The 18,703-nt window shown below is 41.8% G+C and overlaps 1 protein-coding gene across 4 annotated transcripts in view; it reads left to right on the top strand.

The window, feature by feature from the left end:
- The window catches only part of ano5a (anoctamin 5a), a 67,026-nt gene that overhangs the window by 43,465 nt on the left and 4,858 nt on the right, over positions 1 to 18,703 (top strand). For all 4 annotated transcript variants that reach the window (XR_010330039.1, XM_064335693.1, XM_064335694.1 and 1 more), the window contains 16 exons: positions 791 to 859; positions 3,464 to 3,748; positions 4,023 to 4,142; positions 4,547 to 4,662; positions 6,452 to 6,586; positions 6,726 to 6,831; positions 7,146 to 7,206; positions 7,793 to 7,944; positions 8,877 to 8,951; positions 9,581 to 9,809; positions 11,427 to 11,596; positions 13,519 to 13,616; positions 14,152 to 14,285; positions 15,475 to 15,680; positions 18,039 to 18,241; positions 18,325 to 18,430. Coding sequence is in view for 3 of the 4 variants with exons in the window: in XM_064335693.1 (XP_064191763.1) it covers positions 791 to 859; positions 3,464 to 3,748; positions 4,023 to 4,142; positions 4,547 to 4,662; positions 6,452 to 6,586; positions 6,726 to 6,831; positions 7,146 to 7,206; positions 7,793 to 7,944; positions 8,877 to 8,951; positions 9,581 to 9,809; positions 11,427 to 11,596; positions 13,519 to 13,616; positions 14,152 to 14,285; positions 15,475 to 15,680; positions 18,039 to 18,241; positions 18,325 to 18,430 (2,265 nt within the window). In the remaining variant the exon portion in view is untranslated. The remainder of the gene's footprint in view (positions 1 to 790; positions 860 to 3,463; positions 3,749 to 4,022; positions 4,143 to 4,546; positions 4,663 to 6,451; positions 6,587 to 6,725; positions 6,832 to 7,145; positions 7,207 to 7,792; positions 7,945 to 8,876; positions 8,952 to 9,580; positions 9,810 to 11,426; positions 11,597 to 13,518; positions 13,617 to 14,151; positions 14,286 to 15,474; positions 15,681 to 18,038; positions 18,242 to 18,324; positions 18,431 to 18,703) is intronic.

Raw genomic sequence — 18,703 nt, forward strand, 5'->3', positions numbered from 1 at the left:
CTGTTGTATGACTCGGTACAGCATATTGGTGATGGGTTGTAAAAGGAGTGGAGAAATTCTGAATTCATTCTGTATTTGCCTTGTATAAATGCTGTCTGTGGGCGTGCCTTGTTTTAAGGACTGCTGTTTACTAAATTAGAGGTGCCTGGTAAAGGTCCTGTTGGAGCCAGTAACCCCCCAGATATCTGCAACTGTGAAGAGTGATAGTGTCATTTTTGTTAAGAATAAGTATTTGAAATGCAGAAGATGGTGTATTTGGTGTATAAAGATGGTTAAATTTGAGGGTAAAATTGAATGTGTTTTCTGATATGAAAATTCTCTACTTCCTTATCTTTCTACTTACCTCAGAGCCTATAAAGGAAGTAATACTGGAATGCAGAACAGCCTTTAGGTTTGTGTAATGTTCCTGTGTTACAACATTAGCATTAGCAGGATTGAATACTGTGAAATTAAAGCCTTTTGGAAAGAGCAGTTTGATGAATTAGTTTCATCATAATAGGGTTTGCTATGCAGCTTAGCTTTAAACACCATTCTTGAGTGAACAGTAGTGCCATGAATTTAACCTGCAACCATCAGAATAAAGACCCAGCTCCTTAATTACCACATCACAATGCCATCCTGTGCTCCTTAGCCTTTATTACGAGATTTATCCTGGGCTATCTGAAACATTGAGGGGTGCTTAATCATTGATTTAATGGTTGTGTGTATGTGTGTGCATGTTTATGCGTGTGCATGTGTGTGTGTGTGTATGTGCGTGTGTGTGTATGTGTGTATGTCTGTGTTTATACAGGAGAGGAGGAAAGAGTATGAGGCCAATCTGATCAAGGCAGGGCTGGAGCTGGAAACTGAGGATAAATCGGTAAGTAGCAGAACTGGGACATTTAAAAGTATCACAACATGGGGCTGCTGGATGGCTCATTGTGTTAAGGGTCTGTTCTGACAGTGAGAAAATAAAAAACATGAACCGAAGCATTAAGACAAGCACAATCCTTTTCAGTTAGTGGGCAGGAGATTTGTGAGATCTTTAAGCCGTCCAATCCAGAAAAGCCAATGGGCCAGAGGTAATTGCATATTGATAATAACATACAGCAACCAAAATTATATGAGAGGTGATATTAAAACTTTTACATTTGGTCCTAAGGATTGACCTTTTCACTCTTAACTGGAACCAACTGCTATTTGCCCCGTAAAATTTGCCCCGACAGTTGGCTGCTCAGCTGTCATTGCATCGTTAGTTTGTACACAAGAAAGCAGACAAAAGGTCTAGAAATGATTCTGAGTGAGGCATTTTCATTTGGAGTCTGTTGCTGTTCTCTCAACATGAGGACCAAAGAAGTGTCAGTGCCGGGAAAGCAGGCCATCATGAGGCTATAAAGTCAGAGGAAATTGATCAGAAACATACAAAATATTGGGAATGTCAAAATGAAGTACTTGGTAAATTGGTAAGAACCATGAGTAGAGCAATAGAAAAAGACCTGGTAGACCATGGAAGACCACTGTAGTGGATGACCAAAGAATACTTGCAATTGTGTGGAAAAGACCCTTTTCAACTGTTGAGCAAATCTAGAACACTTTTCAGGAACACTTTTCAGGATGTAGATATGTTCATATTTTTATAGATATGTCAAAGACCACCATATAGAGGATAATGCACCAACATAACATTGGAGGGTTCATTTGAAGATGCAAACTTCAAAGTTATGTTATGCTTGAAAGTTTTATTGTTAGATGAGATTAGTGTTAACGTGATATAAGGAAACAAAACAATAAGATGTGAACAAAGAAAGGAACTGCTCATGATCCAAAGCATACCACCTCATCTGTGAAATATGGTGGAGATATTGTTATGGCTTTGGCATGTACAGTATGGCTGCCACTGAAACTGACTCAGTTGTCTTAATTGATGATATGACTGCTGACGGCAGCAGCGGAATTAATTGTGAAGTGTACAGAAACATCTTCTTTGTCAGAGCCAGCCAAAAGCCTCAAAACAATGTTTAAGCCACCAGAGCATTTTTGGCCAAGTCCTTCACATGACATGAGTTAATTTCAACATACATTTAACTTTCTGAAAACAAAATTGAAAACAAAAAGCTTTGAAACAAACAGAAGATGGCTGCTGTACACGCCAGCAGAATATCACCAGGGAAGATACCAGGGTCGCAGATTTCAAGCAATCATTCAATGCAAAGACTGTATTTCAGATTATGTAAATTTGTCCAAATTAACATGGGTCATTGAATCCATTGATTGTCTAAAGTATCCACTCCCCTTGTGCTGAAGGTCTGATTAAAAGAAAACCAAAAAAACCCTCAGTCAGAATTTAATTTGACACCCCTCTTGTGCAGTGGTTCTGTACCCTGGGCTTGAAGTATCCCCGTATGTGTGGTTTATGTTCCAATAATCTCTTGATCAGTTCAGGTTGTTGAAGGTTTTTGTTGAAGTTTCAAAATTTTGTGTTGAAATCGATTTTAATGATTTTTAATGATTTCATTTTCCACAAATGGTTTAGTTTCAATGATCAGGTGGCTAAAGGTTCAGTGTTTAGTACTTTACTAATTTCTGCTCTATGCAATCAATTCAATTCTTTCAATGAATTTTTTTCCACAGCGTATTAAAGACAGAAAATGAGAGCATTTGATATCTGTGAATGGATATGACTGATTAAAAGTCTTAAAGTGAATAAGAAGTATTCCTTTTTGTAACACAAATATCTGTTTCTGACTGTGGCATTAAGAGCAGTCAGTGTACGCCATCCATTATTAAACATTACAAGTGTGTTCATTAAAAATAACCGCCCTTGAGATTATACTTTGAGAACCACTGCCCTAGTGCAGTCAAGCAGGGTTTATACATTTTAATTTGTCGTGTAGCCAGGACTCCCTCTAGTGGTTGGTTTATGTTGTGTTTTGTCTGCTGTCTCTGATACTTCTTAATTTTGTCCAATGTTTTTGACCACAAGAGAAAGAATTAATGTAATGTGTTTTAGCCTGAAGACATGTTGTGCTCAACTGACTATTGCTTGTGACTTCAAAATCTGCAATAATCTCATTGTACCAGCCTAATCAGCATGTGCAATGCACCAATCAGTGTAGCAGTACACTGCCCCAGGATAATTACTTGCACAGGCATGCTAGTTGTGCAGAAAATTCTTGATCGTATGTACAGCCCAGAAGCAAGCTTATTTAAGGTGGTGCCTGTAGGCTGTCTGCAGACCATTTCCCAATGGTGAGGCATGGTTTGCTTCACACTTGGAAGAAACTACTGCCACATTTCAGTCAGCAGCTCAACTGCTGCATTTGATTACTGTTTCAGTTTGCATGTTGTTTATGAAATATATGTAATCACAGATCTCCTTATAGGCTGTCAGATTTCTTATTTAGGCAGCTAGCCTTGTTAAAGCCAGTAGAACTCGCAGCACTGCACACTGTAAAGGGAACACTTCCCGTGGTACTTCCGGCAGGAATCTGAAGACTCGAAGACGTACTTCCTGAAGATCCATGCTCCGTGGGAGGTGCTGGCCACCTACGCAGAGGTGCTGAAGATCAAGGTCCCTTTCAAGGTCAACGACATCCCCAACACCCGGGACACCCCGTTGGAGTGGCTCTTCAGGCCCTTCCGCCTCCCGGAGCACATTATGAACCCCGTGCCCGATTACTTCACCTCTCCCTTCAACAAGGAAAAGATTGACTTCTTCCTGATCAGTGACAAAGAAACCCTTTTCCCCCCGTCCACTCGTAACAGGATTGTAAGTACCATGCTCTTCTAATTGGGATCCAAATAAAATAAATAATGAAGTTACATTTAAGGTTGACACCAGGCCTTAGTCTTTCAAAATTAATCCCGATAATATTTGTGGATCATATACAGGGAAATGTCAAAACATTTCACTCATTTTACACATAATCACCTGAAAGACTAGGCAGTGCAGAAACTGTCTGTTGTCCACAGAGCAGACATGCTGCTGAAGTTGCCACAGCCAGTAAAACTGAAACTCACCTGTCTGTCTGCACCCACCACAGGTGTACTACATCCTCTCCCGATGCGCATACTACAAGGAGGATCACAAGGACAAGGACAAGAAGGGCATCAAGCGCTTGCTGAACAATGGCACTTACCAGTCGGCCTTTCCCCTGCACGATGTAAGAGCGTCCACCCTCTCTCCACGAGCACTGCGATTGAGCGTTTACTGCTTGGGCCTTCCCTGCTTACTCATCATTCTCTCACAGCATAGGAATGCTAAATCTTATGATTTAAGATTTTTACAAAGAAATGTTTCAAAAAGTATGAAATTTGTATTTTCTTCCTTGTATCCTGTGTCATTATCTGGCATTGCACACAAATTTTAAAGTAACAATATTTTAAATTGTTTTTATTTCCTGGCCTCACGGCATAGGTGGCTACAGTTCTGTCCCTTAGTACCCAGACAGTGTCCAAGTGTGTGAAAATAACACATCTTACCACACAGAAGTGGCTAGATGCAGCAGTGACATCCTTTACACTTGTATGAGAGAGTCCTGTTCAGCTGTGTTCTTTCTCTGTGCAGAGTCGGTACTGGATGAAGTCCAGGAACTCAAAATGTGAGAGCGAAAGGTACAATCTTTACAAGAACTGGGCCCAAATCAGCTGCTTCTACAAAGAACAGCCTCTCAACCTCATTCGGTGAGAAACCTCAGCAGAAACAATTTTAAAGCCTCTCACACATAAATGGTGTAGCACAAACCTTGTAAACTATACCCATCACATACCTTTTAAGCACTACAGTAAGGGAATGATACGGAAATGCCTCTGAAATTAGATGCCTCATATCCCAGTGTGAATTTAAGTCTACCATACAAAACATTGTGTCAGAGGAATGGCATTGTTTAAACTCTTTTGATTACATATTCTAGTGAGCCTTGAGTAGTCTGTCTCCATGTACTCTTATGTATTGCTGTAAGGTCAGTGATGCAGTTCTCATGCAGTTTTAATACAAGTGCTTGGGAGAAGACAGCAACCACACAGAGCTCTGCTGAGGATGCTAATTTGCAGGGGTATTTACAAAGTCTCCACATTGGTAATACTTACATTCTATTACTCTGGTTGGTTAGGATGGTATCAGTCAATATTACAAAGATTGGTTACATGTCAGGTTCCTTGGCAATTATACCTATTCCTTTGTTTACATTTTTATATTTAAAACATCTTCCATCCATTGATCCATTATCTATACCCGCATATCCTAGGCAGGGTCGCTGGGGGGTGCTGGAGCCTGTCCCAGTGTGTATTGGGCAAGAGGCAGGAATTTAAAACATCTTGTTAAGTGAAAAAATAAATGTCTTTTTCAGCAGCCAGCTGCATCTGTTATCTCTTGTGCTCCCTTCTTTGTCCTGTTCAAGGCCTGGAGGGGTAGAAGATAGACACAGAAACTGCCTGGCAGCAAAGGCCCCTTTAGTGAGCAGTAGGATAAAAGAGAAGGGGGGAGAGACATGAGAAGGAATGGCGTTGCCACAGAACTGCAAAAACTGTCCAGTTAGTACAATAGAATGAAGTAGCAATCAGGTATAACATATTAGTAGAGTTATCAGTGATTAACAAGGTGATTATGTAATAGAATCTGTAGTTATGTGTTTGTGTGTGTGAGTGTGTGTGTGTGTGTGTTTGTTTGTGAGGGAAATGGTTGGTAACTTCTGTCTCGCCCTTGCCTTTGCCTGCGTATGAAGGAATGTGGAACATGCTTGTTCACTGACACCATCTCACACTACAGTCCAGCCCCTCTCCTGCCAGGCACTAAAGCTGACTGGAGAGTTAAACGCCACAGCTTGTGTATATGTAAAGCACACAACATTGCTTGCACCTTTCCACATGAAATGTTTGAGAAATAGTGAAGGGTTAATGTGTGCCATTCACACAGACAGGCATATCATGAGATTTGTTTGGACAGACAAGCTCAGCAGGACAAAGGATGCGCAACCCAATTTCAATAGTGCAAGCAGTTTTATTTTACATGTTCACAGGAGCCAAACATTCAATTAAACATGCTTTTTACACTTAATATGGTTTCTGTGAGTTTTTGAAGAAGATTTATGTCAGTGGTCATTGTACCAGGCCACAGATAGAACTACTTGAAATAATGACTAAGCAGGTTCACATTCTTAGCTTGTTTATAAGTTGCACAAGTCCTAGCCTACGTATCTGTATGTTACACACTTCAAAAAGATCAATACTCTGCTGTAGCAAAACGCACTCCACTAACACACAACACTAACTAACAGACTGTATAACTACAGTAATTGCTCGTTTTTACTATTACCATCAATACTACAAACATCTATAAGTGGTGGATAGATATTAGAAAACACAATGATTAGCCAGTGTGAGTATGCAGGAACAGATAGAATTTGGCATCTCAGTCACTGAGAAAATCACATCCCTACAGTTTAAGAATAACTCAGTTGTTTGGCGGTGACAGGAAGTACTATGGGGAGAAGATCGGGATCTACTTTGCATGGCTGGGCTTCTACACCGAGATGCTGTTCTTCGCCGCCGTAGTGGGTCTGATCTGCTTCATCTCCGGCGTCGTCACCTACGACGACAACATCTGGAGGTACGCCCTCCGACTTATTTAGAGCTCTGCTCCGACATCGCTCTCTGGTTAGCGTCATCCCTCAGGAATGAACGCCAATGCCTTTAGACACTTGTGCCTAAAGGAACCCACTTGCTCTCTCAAATTCTGTTTTCCCCAGCAAAGAAATCTGTGACTCCAACATCGGGGGCAGCATTGTGATGTGTCCGCTGTGTGATAAGAAGTGTGGCTTCTGGAAGCTTAACTCCACGTGCACCGCTTCCTGGGTAAGAACACTAAATGAGCAGACCATCGTCGCCAGAACGGCCTCACTTTTCAGGCAAAATTTAGTAGACGATAAGCCAGAACAGGTTGACACTTTGACCTATACAAGTCTGCCAACTTCCAGAGGTGGGTTGTGCTAATAGTAGTAATAGTAATGATTTTATTTAATTTTTTGGGTTGAAGCACTATTGAATTTTATTGAATGCATTATTAGTAGTAGTAGTACTATTATTGTAATTTTATGTATTTATTAAATGTCTGCTTTGAGATATTAAAGTATTTACGGTGATATGACACATCTCATCTTGTCTTTCAGCAATCACATCTGTTTGACAATGTGGGCACGGTGTTTTTTGCCATATTTATGGGGATATGGGGTAAGTGTCACAACATTAGTCCTCTTCTTGTGCCCCACCTGCTGGTAAAATACAGCATTGCATTCATTTGAACCAATGTGATGAGTCTTGGAGCGCTTCGAGTCTTTTTGCATTTTATAATTTAAGTGTACTCATTAATTTGAAGCATTATATTCATAGTGTTGTAATTAACCTGATATTTATCTTCCATGGATGTTTCTTAACTTTGTTTGATGGTTGACTGGCTGTATGTATTGAGTGATTCTAAGGTGTTGCAATGCAAAATTTCATTATTTCAATAAACAATGATGAAAGAAAATACTGCCCGTTGCACAAGCAATAAACGGGCTGGGAGGTTTATATTTACAGTGCCGTCAGTAAGTATTTGGACAGCGACACAATATTGTTGTTTTGGCTCTGTACTCCAGTACATTGGATTCAAAATGATACAATGAGGTTACAGTGCAGACTGTCAGCTTTAATGTGAGGGTATTTACATCACTATTGGGTGATCCATGTGGGAATTACAGCCCATTTTATACATAGTCTCCCCTTTGTTCTGTGTGGGAGCCGGCAGACACGTTGATGTTGATGTTCCTGCCCACAGTGACTCTGTTCCTGGAGTTCTGGAAGCGGAGGCAGGCCCGGTTGGAGTACGAGTGGGACCTGGTGGACTTTGAGGAAGAGCAGCAGCAGCTGCAGCTCAGGCCTGAGTACGAGACCAAATGCAGCGGCCGCCGGATGAACCGCATCACCCAGGTACTGTACCGTAGCCTTAACCGCTACCTGAAAGGGTCCGGTCATGTTTATACCTGTTCTGGAGAAAGTTTGGGGATTTTTGCTCATGATGATCTCCATAAGAAAAAGTGCAGTACAGGGCATTAAAGGATTGTATGTAACTATGCTGGGAATGTAACTGACCATTTACAAATCGGTACCAGGATGATTTAGTCACATATTATCTACTCAGCTCAGGCATGGAACTCAGCCTCAGGCCATATCTAATATCTGCTTTTAAATATTGATTTCAGCATCTTCAGAGAGTTTTAATGACTCTATTATTCACATTCTGGAGCTTGATATGTAGACTCAAGCACCCTCTGAAAGGCTTGTACCTTCTGAGGCCCTTTATAATCCCTGAATAGGGATCTCTTGTAGGCTTTGTCCTAATGCGCCATTTAGGAGAGTAATGTGATGCTACTGCTTGGTGATTAACTGGGGGTCCTCCACAGACCATTGAGTGGGAGGGGAAGGGAATAATGTCTGTTTGAGTCCTCTGTTTGGTAATCTGCCTGGCCGGATTTATGAGGCCTTTTTTTAGTTGCTTTATAACAGCTTGGTTCAGACTGGTGGATTCACCAGTGGAAACGGTAATGATAACCAGTGAGCAGTGGTCTTGCACTGTTGTTCTTCATGGAATGCGTAGCTATTTTTGATATAATATGACTGAAGAGGTTAAGTAATCTCTCAAAACAAAAACTAAAATACTTCAGCAATTGCAGTTGGAACGAAAACCAGCATACCCATATTGAAAGCTACTGGTCTAGCAGTCCATTGTGGGAATCTCCCACAGAAATAACTCACTTCTGATCCAGCGTGGTGTCCTTGTCTGTCTCAGCTGCACAACAGTCCCAGGTTACTCGTGCTGTTCTGTGGCCACTGACAACACATTCTCCCTGTTTGTTCTGCAGGAAATGGAGCCGTACTTGTCAGTAACAAGCAAATGTGCTCGCTGCTGCCTGTCTGGAGCCACGGTCATATTCTGGGTGAGTCGGCATCACTTTCAGTGTGTGTTACCATCAAATGCATGTGTTTTCACCCAGAGGAATTGCAGCATGCATTTGATATTTGGAATATATAGCAGTGTGGCTGCACATTTCATAAGCTAGCCTGTGTCTGTAGTATTGTGGGTCTGTATAGTTCATAACCTGGCCTGTGTCTGTAACATTGTGGGTCTGTATAGTTCATAACCTGGCGTGTGTTTGTAGCAGTGTGGGTCTGTACAGTTTACAAGCTGGTCTTGGTCTGTAGCAGTGTGTGTCTGTACAGTTCATAAGCTAGTCTGTGTCCGCAGCAGTGTGATTCTGTACAGTTCATAAGCTAGCCTGTGTCTATGTCAGTGTGTGTCTGTACAGTTCATAAGCTAGTCTGTGTCCGCAGCAGTGTGATTCTGTACAGTTCATAAGCTAGCCTGTGTCTATGTCAGTGTGTGTCTGTACAGTTCATAAGCTAGTCTGTGTCCGCAGCAGTGTGATTCTGTACAGTTCATAAGCTAGCCTGTGTCTATGTCAGTGTGGTTCTGTACAGTTCATAAGCTAGCCTGTGTATATGTGTGTACTGATGTGTGTTTGTTTTAGTCGGCTGTCTGTGAATTGTGTTCACTCGCTCCCTCCAGATTGCCTTGATCTGCGCCTGCATCACTGGTGTGATCGCGTACCGGTTGGCAGTGTATGCAGCCTTCGCCAGCATCATGAAAGACAGCCCCACCAGCAAACTGCAGCTGGTGGGGTCCCTCATCACGCCACAGCTCGCCACCTCCGTCACTGCCTCCTGCATCAACTTCGCCATCATCATGATCCTCAACTTCATGTACGAGCGCGTGGCCATCTGGATCACCGACATGGGTGAGGGGGAACTCCTTTTCATGCATCAGTAGGGACGCACGTTTTAAGTAATTCCTTTGATTGATGATCTTTGATGTTAAAGAATGAATTAATTGATAGTTGTTATGGTAAATTTCATGTACTATATAGCTATATCATTCATCAATAAAAATGTGAGTGATGCAAGAGGCAATGCTTTTCTTGACTCCAGGCTTAAAAGGGTTGGTTTTCACCCACATTCAAAGAGCATTTGACCAGTACAGAACAAGATTTGTTTAGATAGCTGTTGAACTTAGACTAAAATGCAACAATCAATGGGGCTCATATAATTTAGTGTCCCTCCCTTCTGCCTGCTTTACTGTACTTAAATTGTCAATTAAAACAGCACAGATGTAGCCCAAGGATATAATCTTCATGTGTGTAGTAAAAAATGAAAGGCATTTTGTCACAGTTACAAAACTTCATTGTTACTTAATCCTACTGATAGGTAATTTCAACTCAGCAACAGGGCATAGGCAAGGCAAATGGAACATACTGTAGCTATAAATATCTTCCTTAGGCACTTGGAAATTGGTGCCAGTACCTGGATGTACTGTAGATAGCCAAGCCTCAGATCTCAAATCTCAGTAGGTTAAAATGTGTAGCTTCATCTGGTGGACAATATAAATCATTAAAATAATTCATTACGTTTCTCCAAAAGAGGAGTGCAACATTAGGCAACCCAAAACAAAATCTTTTTTTTATTTTTATTTTAAACCTTGATTCCTGTAAATGTGCAATAAATAATAGTCATTGAGTAATTGTTAACATCCCTATCCATCAGTTATTTTGAATTTAGTTTGACCAATTGGGTGTTGAAAGAGGAAAATCCCACCTGGATTAGGTCGGAATACACACTTCAATAAACTTCAGTTCATGTGTTAACATTGAAGGACATTGATTTCTGTTATTAGTTTGCATATGTTGCATGTGTAATTTACATTCACAAACCTGTCCTGTGCAGCAGTGGAAGAATGGTGTTATTGGAAAAAAGTATCTCATCCCATATTTCAGTGAGGCTTTGGGGTCGTGGAACAAAATTGTACCTTTTTGGGTTAACTGCTATAACTGATCCAGTTTGAACCCTGGCAGGCCAGTTTTGTTGAGTGACCAGGATGTTGTTGGCTCCATCTCAGGTGTTGAAAGCTGTAACTGAACCTCACAGTGGTTTCCCAAACCACTCCTTGCCTGGCTGTTCAGTTTAAAGGAACAACCTGCACTAGGCAGTGTCTGGGTGGTACAGTTAACTTACCTGCTTCTTAGTAATTGGACTTGACCATACTTAAAGGCATATTCAGTGACTTGCGGCACATCTCCTGACCTGTGCCTTATGTTTTCATTTTTATTTGAGAAGTTCTACCCGACAGAGACATGTATTTCATTTCATTTTTCTGAAATCGCGTGAATAATTATGATTGCACAGTGCACACTGACTGAGGCCTTTCTACTAAATGCCATAATAATTATTTGATCAGTTTTAGGTTGGTCTTGTTTACATGAACATGATGGGTTGTATCAACCTTTCCTTCCAGAAGTTCCAAAGTACTGGCACTTGCTCTCTTCTGTCTAATAATTTTGACAACACTGTATTTTCCACAGAAATTCCCAAGACTCACCTGGAGTACGAGAACAGGTTGACCATGAAGATGTTCCTCTTCCAGTTTGTCAACTACTACTCATCCTGCTTCTATGTAGCCTTCTTCAAGGGCAAGTTTGTGGGCCACCCTGGTGACTACAATTACATGTTCGGCAAGCTGAGGAATGAAGAGGTAGCATAACCTGCGTTTGTGCAAGCTTTTCCCCTGCCCTCATTTTTGGATTATTTTTGGGTTATGTCCAAAATGGTTTGTTAGTTTGTCTGTAGTTGTTGATACAGTGCAGCCCACCTGTAATATACTGTGTAAACCTACCGGGTAGCAGCAGTGCAGAATAATGGGGAGGGGACTGGGCTTGTAACTCAAAGATTGGGGATTTGAGTCCCAGCTGGGGTGCTGCCATTATATGCTTTAGCACGATGCTCAGTAAATATGCAGCTGTGTAAATGGATTGTTTGTAAAGAATTTCCAGTGCAGAATGGCAGGCAGCCCCCTGGGGCGACAGACAGTTGGCTCTAGTATCACCCTGTGATGAGAAGGATTATTGACTTGGATGACATCAACTCATCACGCACGATTGACACCCACTGGATGAGCAGGCCATAAGTTTGTCTGTTCAGCTGCACATGAAGTGCCTTCCACCAACTTGAGTGTGACAAGAGGAGACCGCATGTTTGTCTACAATCTCCCAAATGAACAGGAGAGATTTTCTCAAGATTTCCTGAGCATGATCAGGCATTCCAAAAGTGGGAGAAAAAGAGAAAAGCACATTTTAAAAAATTACTAAATTTTAAAAGAATTTCTTCAAATTTAGAATCGGGCCCCAAGTGCTCAATATATTAATTGCTTCAAGGTGTACAGTTTTCTGTTCTTTCCAGCATTTTAAAACGTTTAGGTAACTGCGCTTTAAAATGTTCACGTAAACAAGATTACTTGAAAAAAGTGTCAGCATGGCAACTGAAAGAATGTCATGTACTGAGTCTCTTAACATATCCAGTCTACACTCTCAAACCTGCTTGAACAGAGGGACAAAATCATGCAATGATGGGGAATTAAAAACATTTTCAAACAGCCGATGGATGACTGAAGCAGTGACTCTGGACTTAAATTAAGAATCACATCTGTGTGATTACTGCCAAATCACAAAATGGCATGAGTGAAACTGTTTCAGTAGTACAGTTTGTAATAGTGGCATTTTTGGCCATGCATTTATAATAAGTTGGTAATGTTGTTTATTTTGTGTTTCTGTTGCATTTGCTATGTCAATGATCATTTCTGAAAACCTGGCATAAGCTTGATACTTCAGAGCACTACATTTACTATCTGTACTATATACAGTAGCTACTTTATGTCATTAAAAGTTATTTTTAAGAAGTACAGATTTGTTGTTGATCTGACATGTTAATGTAGAGGTGTCTTCCACTTAAAATATATAAAATCACCTGGGGCACATGCTAGTCTTACAAGTGATTTGTACTGTAAAACCAACAATTCATACATGTGAAATCTTGATTTATTATTTTAGGCCAGGTGATTTTATTCTTTAATGGAGGTAGGCCTTTCTCTTGGGGTGCCATTTCCAGTTTTTGGCTGATAGGTGTGCTCCCACCATTCGCAACGGTGCAAAGCTAGAGTAAGAAATGAGGATCGTGTACCCTAGCAAAACAATAAGCAGGAATAGCCAAGCTGTCATTGTTTTTCTGTAACAGTACAAAACTGTACATGTGTTAACATTTTTATGAACATAATACTGCAGACACAGCAGTCTGATCTCGGGGTGTTTTTTCACCACTGAGACAGCATCTGAAAGATGAACGTTTAGTAGATGTGTGACACATATGCTAAAGAGCAGTTCTTACACCACCTCTTCAGCACAGTTTGCCATCACTATTGCCACTGGCAGGAAACCTGTATACACCTACACTGCTTCACTTCCTTTTCCAATATGGCAACGAGAGAAGGGCCAGTTCCAATGGGTGCCTTCTTCTGTTTATATATTGCCTAATTCAGATTTTTCCAAATATGAAGATGACTTGTTTTGTGGTGATGTAAACTTATCTCTTTCCTTCCTCTGCTCTCACCCTGTCCCAACACAGTGTGATCCCGGCGGCTGCCTTATCGAGCTGACCACGCAGCTGGTGATTGTGATGGTAGGGAAGCAGGTGTGGGGGAACATCCAAGAGGCGCTTGTGCCGTAAGTATGGCTGCAACCATGCAGGAGGTAGAAACACTTTTTTGTGTTTTGTTTTCCTGGCCTATTGCATCTGATATTGAAGTAGCCCAAGGACCCGCTCATGAATCTGAAATATAAATAAACAACAAACAGGGTTCAGTGCCACACACATAAGGCTACACACATGCAAATACGCACACACACACACACGCAAGCACACTCTCATATACTGTATGCACTTTTTGTGTGATTTCCCATAGATATAGATTGAATAATGTCATCTCCATTTTGCTCCCTGGATTCCTCTGACCTTCTGTTTTTTTCATATGTTGTCATATTAAATGAATGTGTATGCTTGCTGGAGAATCATAAATCTACTGTAATTACATTGGACTGCTGATCCTGTGTGTGATCTTCAGGGGCTGAATAATATTCTCGTGACAGTCATTCAGCAGTTTTTCCACAGCTTCTGAACTGGAAAGTGAGGCTCAGGTAAAAGTCCAAGAGCCGTGGCGCTGGGTGTCCAGCTCATCTGTCAGCCTTCCTCCCTCCCCAGGTGGATGTGTAACTGGTGGGGCAGCAGGAAGGGCCGCAACCCCTCAGATAAAAGAGTCTACTGCAGTTGGGAGCAGGACCACGACCTGCAGAACTTCAGCCAGCTGGGCCTGTTCTACGAGTACCTGGAGATGGGTGAGAGGAGCTCCTCAAGCCCGCATGCATTACATTACATTTATTTGGCAGACGCTTTTATCCAAAGCAACGTACAATAAGTGCATAACGAAGGTCATTGGAACAACTACAAAACACAGGTCCGTTAAGGTACAATACTCATTTTGTAACAGTTATTCATAGCCATGAACATATTAAGTCCAGTTCATACAGTAAACACTCTGACCTAACCTATACTGAGTCAAACTAGGAGGCATGACAAGCTACAACATCAAGATAATGATACAAAGTCCAATATAAGTTCTGGATGGAGGTACATGTAAGATGAAAGTGGTACAGGAGGTACAATACATGTGTAACATTAAAGTTCTATAGGAAGTTGAGGGATTTAAGTGATAAAAATGATCCCAGATTGGGAGGGCCCCACAGAGTGGCATGCCCCTTACACACCCCTTACTCAAGTTCAGAACCCAAGCACAAGAGTGTATGAACATAGCGTATTCACACTCACAGATAGCTGGCCGTTGTACAGCGTATGGCCTCACATAGTTATGTTATCAATCCACAGATGACAATGAATTGCTCAACCACTTATTCGTTAGCAAGGCAATCTTCCAAGGCAATACCATAATTTATCTGAAGGCCTTTTTCGATATTAATTATTCTCAACATGATCTACAGTGAGTTATGTGCCGAGATTTGGAGAGGATGTGAGTTTCCAGAAATGCTTACCTGAGTGAAGGGCATGCTCAGATCAATATTCCCTGCACTTGGGCCAGGGAAATCTGTTTGGGCACAGTGATCAGTTTATCCCCAGCAGAAACACTGGAGAGGAATCTCTCCCTCCCCTGCCTTGCCTGTGTTCTCAGATGGGGATGGCTGCTGCTCCATGCCATGCCCTGTGTTACCCACACATTTCTCCTCCTTGCTACTGTGATCCAGTTTGGCTTCATCACACTCTTCTCTTGTCGTACCCACTGTGATCCAGTTTGGCTTCATCACACTCTTCTCTTGTCGTACCCACTGTGATCCAGTTTGGCTTCATCACACTCTTCTCTTGTCGTACCCACTGTGATCCAGTTTGGCTTCATCACACTCTTCTCTTGTCGTACCCACAGTGATCCAGTTTGGCTTCATCACACTCTTCTCTTGTCGTACCCACAGTGATCCAGTTTGGCTTCATCACACTCTTCTCTTGTCGTACCCACAGTGATCCAGTTTGGCTTCATCACACTCTTTGTGGCCTCCTTCCCGCTGGCGCCCTTGCTGGCGCTGTGTAATAACATCCTGGAGGTGCGTGTGGACGCCTGGAAGCTCACCACCCAGTTCCGCCGGCCCATGGCTTCCAAGGCCAGAAGCATTGGAGCCTGGCTGGAGATCCTCAACGGAATGGCCGTCCTCTCTGTCATCACCAATGTACGTGTGTGTGTATGTGTGTGTGTGTGTGTGTGTGTTTGGGTATCTTTTTGCACATCCTGTATTTTGTGTATTGTAACCAGTGGACAAGCATAAGGAATATAATTAAGTAATACCCCTATATAAATGTGGTGTTTAATACCATGCAGTTGTGGTAGCTCCCCACTTCTTTATCCCATCTCTTTTTCTCACATCTCCTGCTCCTCTATTCCTCTCTGCCCTCTCCCCCTCCTCTATCCCTCTCTCCTCTCTCCCTTTCTCCCCTCTCCCACACCTCTATCCCTTCCCCCTCCCACTTCCCTCTCCTCTGCCCCACCACTCCTCTATTCCTTTCTCCCCCTCCCATTCCTTCTTCCTCTCTCCCCTCTGCCATTCAAATTCAAATTTTAAAATGCTTTATTGGCATGAAATGATGCATCTTATGTTGCCTAAGTACAGAAAAGAACATACACAACTGAAAGCATAAACATGGACCTATGGTGTGCTGACAAAAATAATAAGCCTATCCAAATATGCTCACTGGTTGTCCGTCTATTTATGGAAAGCTGTAACATAATTTGCTGCTAGTCCTGTGCATTTTCTGTAGGGGAGCATTTGGTGGTCATTTAATTCAGGGCATATTTTTATGAATTTTGGGTAGACATTCTCCCTTATGTCCTGATCATTTACAGGAGGAAGTGCAGCTCCACCACTCCCTGGCTGCAGTGTGAGCACTGTCTGTCCTCTCAGGGCATCCGGGTCTGCCTGTGTTGGCCTTTTCATAATGGCCATGCTGTTCTTACTGAGTGTATATTTTCAAGGTTTCTCTCTGCTCACTCTCCATCACCATGGTCAGGTAATTAGCCATGGTGTACAGTCTGTTCAGGCCCAAACAGCCATCAAGTTTGTTTTGGGTTTTTGTTATTTCTTTTCAATGGGTCAAATTTATTTATTTTTGTTTCATTATAATCGCGTTTGGTCAAAGTCATTGAGCTAGGATGGTGTCACTGTTCTGGGGCTGGCTATTATTAGTTGTGTTAGTATTTACTTCAGTGAGTCCCAGGATCAGTTGACTGAAGGGACTCTTCTTTATATTCACCTCTTGGAATTTCAGGGCTTTGTAATGATAGCAGTGGGAATCACTCGTTTTTAACTGATTTTTAATCATAAACATGTGTAATTAGTAGTTTGTTCAATTTTACTTGTTCATAATGTGATGTTTATTTTGGTGTCTGGATATTTGTTGGAACAGAAGAACCTTAGTTTTTATATGGTTTATTGTCAGGGCCCAGGTATGACTCTAGCAGATCCAGGTTCTGTTGTCGACGCTCTGGTGTTGGGGAGAGCAGAACCAGGTTAATTTAACTTAGAAATCATATAGGGCAAGGTCAGGTGCTGTAGGTTTTTCAAGTAGTGTTCATTTATATAAATATTTTAAAGAATTGGTGAGATAGATGACCCCTGTGCTATCTGGGAAAAATATTTGGTTTATCTCCAACTTTAACTGCACTTTTCTTATTTGTATCCATTGATTTAATTACAGTGTATGTTTTTCCCCCTACACCACTTTAAATAAGTTTTAGAAAAAGACCACCATGCCAAATAGAATCAAAAGCCCACTGGAAATCTATAAAGCAGGCAAGAACATTGCTTTTGTTTTGGTGAACATATTTGTAAATGTGGGTGTGTAGGGTGAAAATATGATGTGATCTCTATACTTTGGTAAGAATCCAGTTTGGCTTTTACTCAAGACATTGTTCTCCATAAGGACGTTTTATAAGTTTTCTGTTTATTATGCTACAGAATACCTTCCCCAGATTACTGTTCACGCAGATGCCTCTGTATTTTTTTGGGTCAAATTTGTCTCCACTTTTATATATGGGTGTTATGAGTCCTTTGTTCCAGAGAAGTAACCAACGCTCAGAACCAAGGTGAAGAATCTTAGGATAGCTAATTTTAACTTCTAATTGCTATGATTTAACATCCTCATTTAGGATCCCATCTGCATAACAGGTTTTTCTGGGTCATAGGTCTTTCAGTTTTTCAAATAGCTCTTAATTATTAGAGAGTGTGCTAGGGCGTTATTGGGGACTATAAAGGGTTTTGGTAATCTTTTATGTTCTGTTCAAGTTTTTCCAATTTTGCACATGTTTGCTGTTGCTATGGGCTTGATGTCTCTTTCTGGTATAATTTTTCAAAATGGTTTTGCCATATGTTTCCATTTTGATAACCACTCTCCTCTCCCTCTCTTACCCCTCTATCCTGCTCTCCCTTCTCACACTGCTCTATCCCCCCACTGCTCTATCCCTCTCTCCTCTCCCCTCTGCCACTCTCTCTATCCTACTCCACCTCTCCTGTCTTCCCTCTCATACTCTCCAGGCCTTTATTGTGTCCTTCACCTCTGACATGATCCCACGACTGGTCTACCTGTATGTCTACCAACCGAACAAGTCAGCAACCATGGAGGGCTACATCAACAACAGCCTGTCAGTCTTCAACATTTCCGAGCTGCGGCCGGAACACCAACCTGAGGATGGCGAGAACCCTGCCTGGTTCAACAGCTCCGTAATAACCACCTGCAGGTAAAGGCTGTGGTAGAGACAAGTGTGTGCTCGTGGCTGTCTCCTCACAAGCCTTTACTGACTCTGTGCCCATGTTGTTTCAGGTACCGTGACTACCGCTACGCTTCTGGTCACGAAAAGCAGTACTTCCACACAATGCAGTTTTGGCACATTCTAGCAGCCAAGCTGGCCTTCATCATCATCATGGAGGTACAGGACTATACCCTATACCACATGCAGCAATATATTTTATACCACTCACTGATATCTCTATGCCACGCACTGATATATCTCTGTATTTCACACTAATGAGTCTATATCTCTCAACTGATGTATCTTCATAGCAAACGATTATGTGCAGCTGTTCCACACACTGACATATCTGTATATTACACACTGAACTGATATCTCGGTATCATGCACAGGTACAGTTCTGTTGCACATGCTGTTACGTAAGAAATAAACCACGACGGGCTGTCCCGT

The sequence above is a fragment of the Anguilla rostrata genome, chromosome 5 (assembly GCF_018555375.3).
Source record: "Anguilla rostrata isolate EN2019 chromosome 5, ASM1855537v3, whole genome shotgun sequence".
Classification (NCBI taxonomy): Eukaryota; Metazoa; Chordata; class Actinopteri; order Anguilliformes; family Anguillidae; genus Anguilla; species Anguilla rostrata.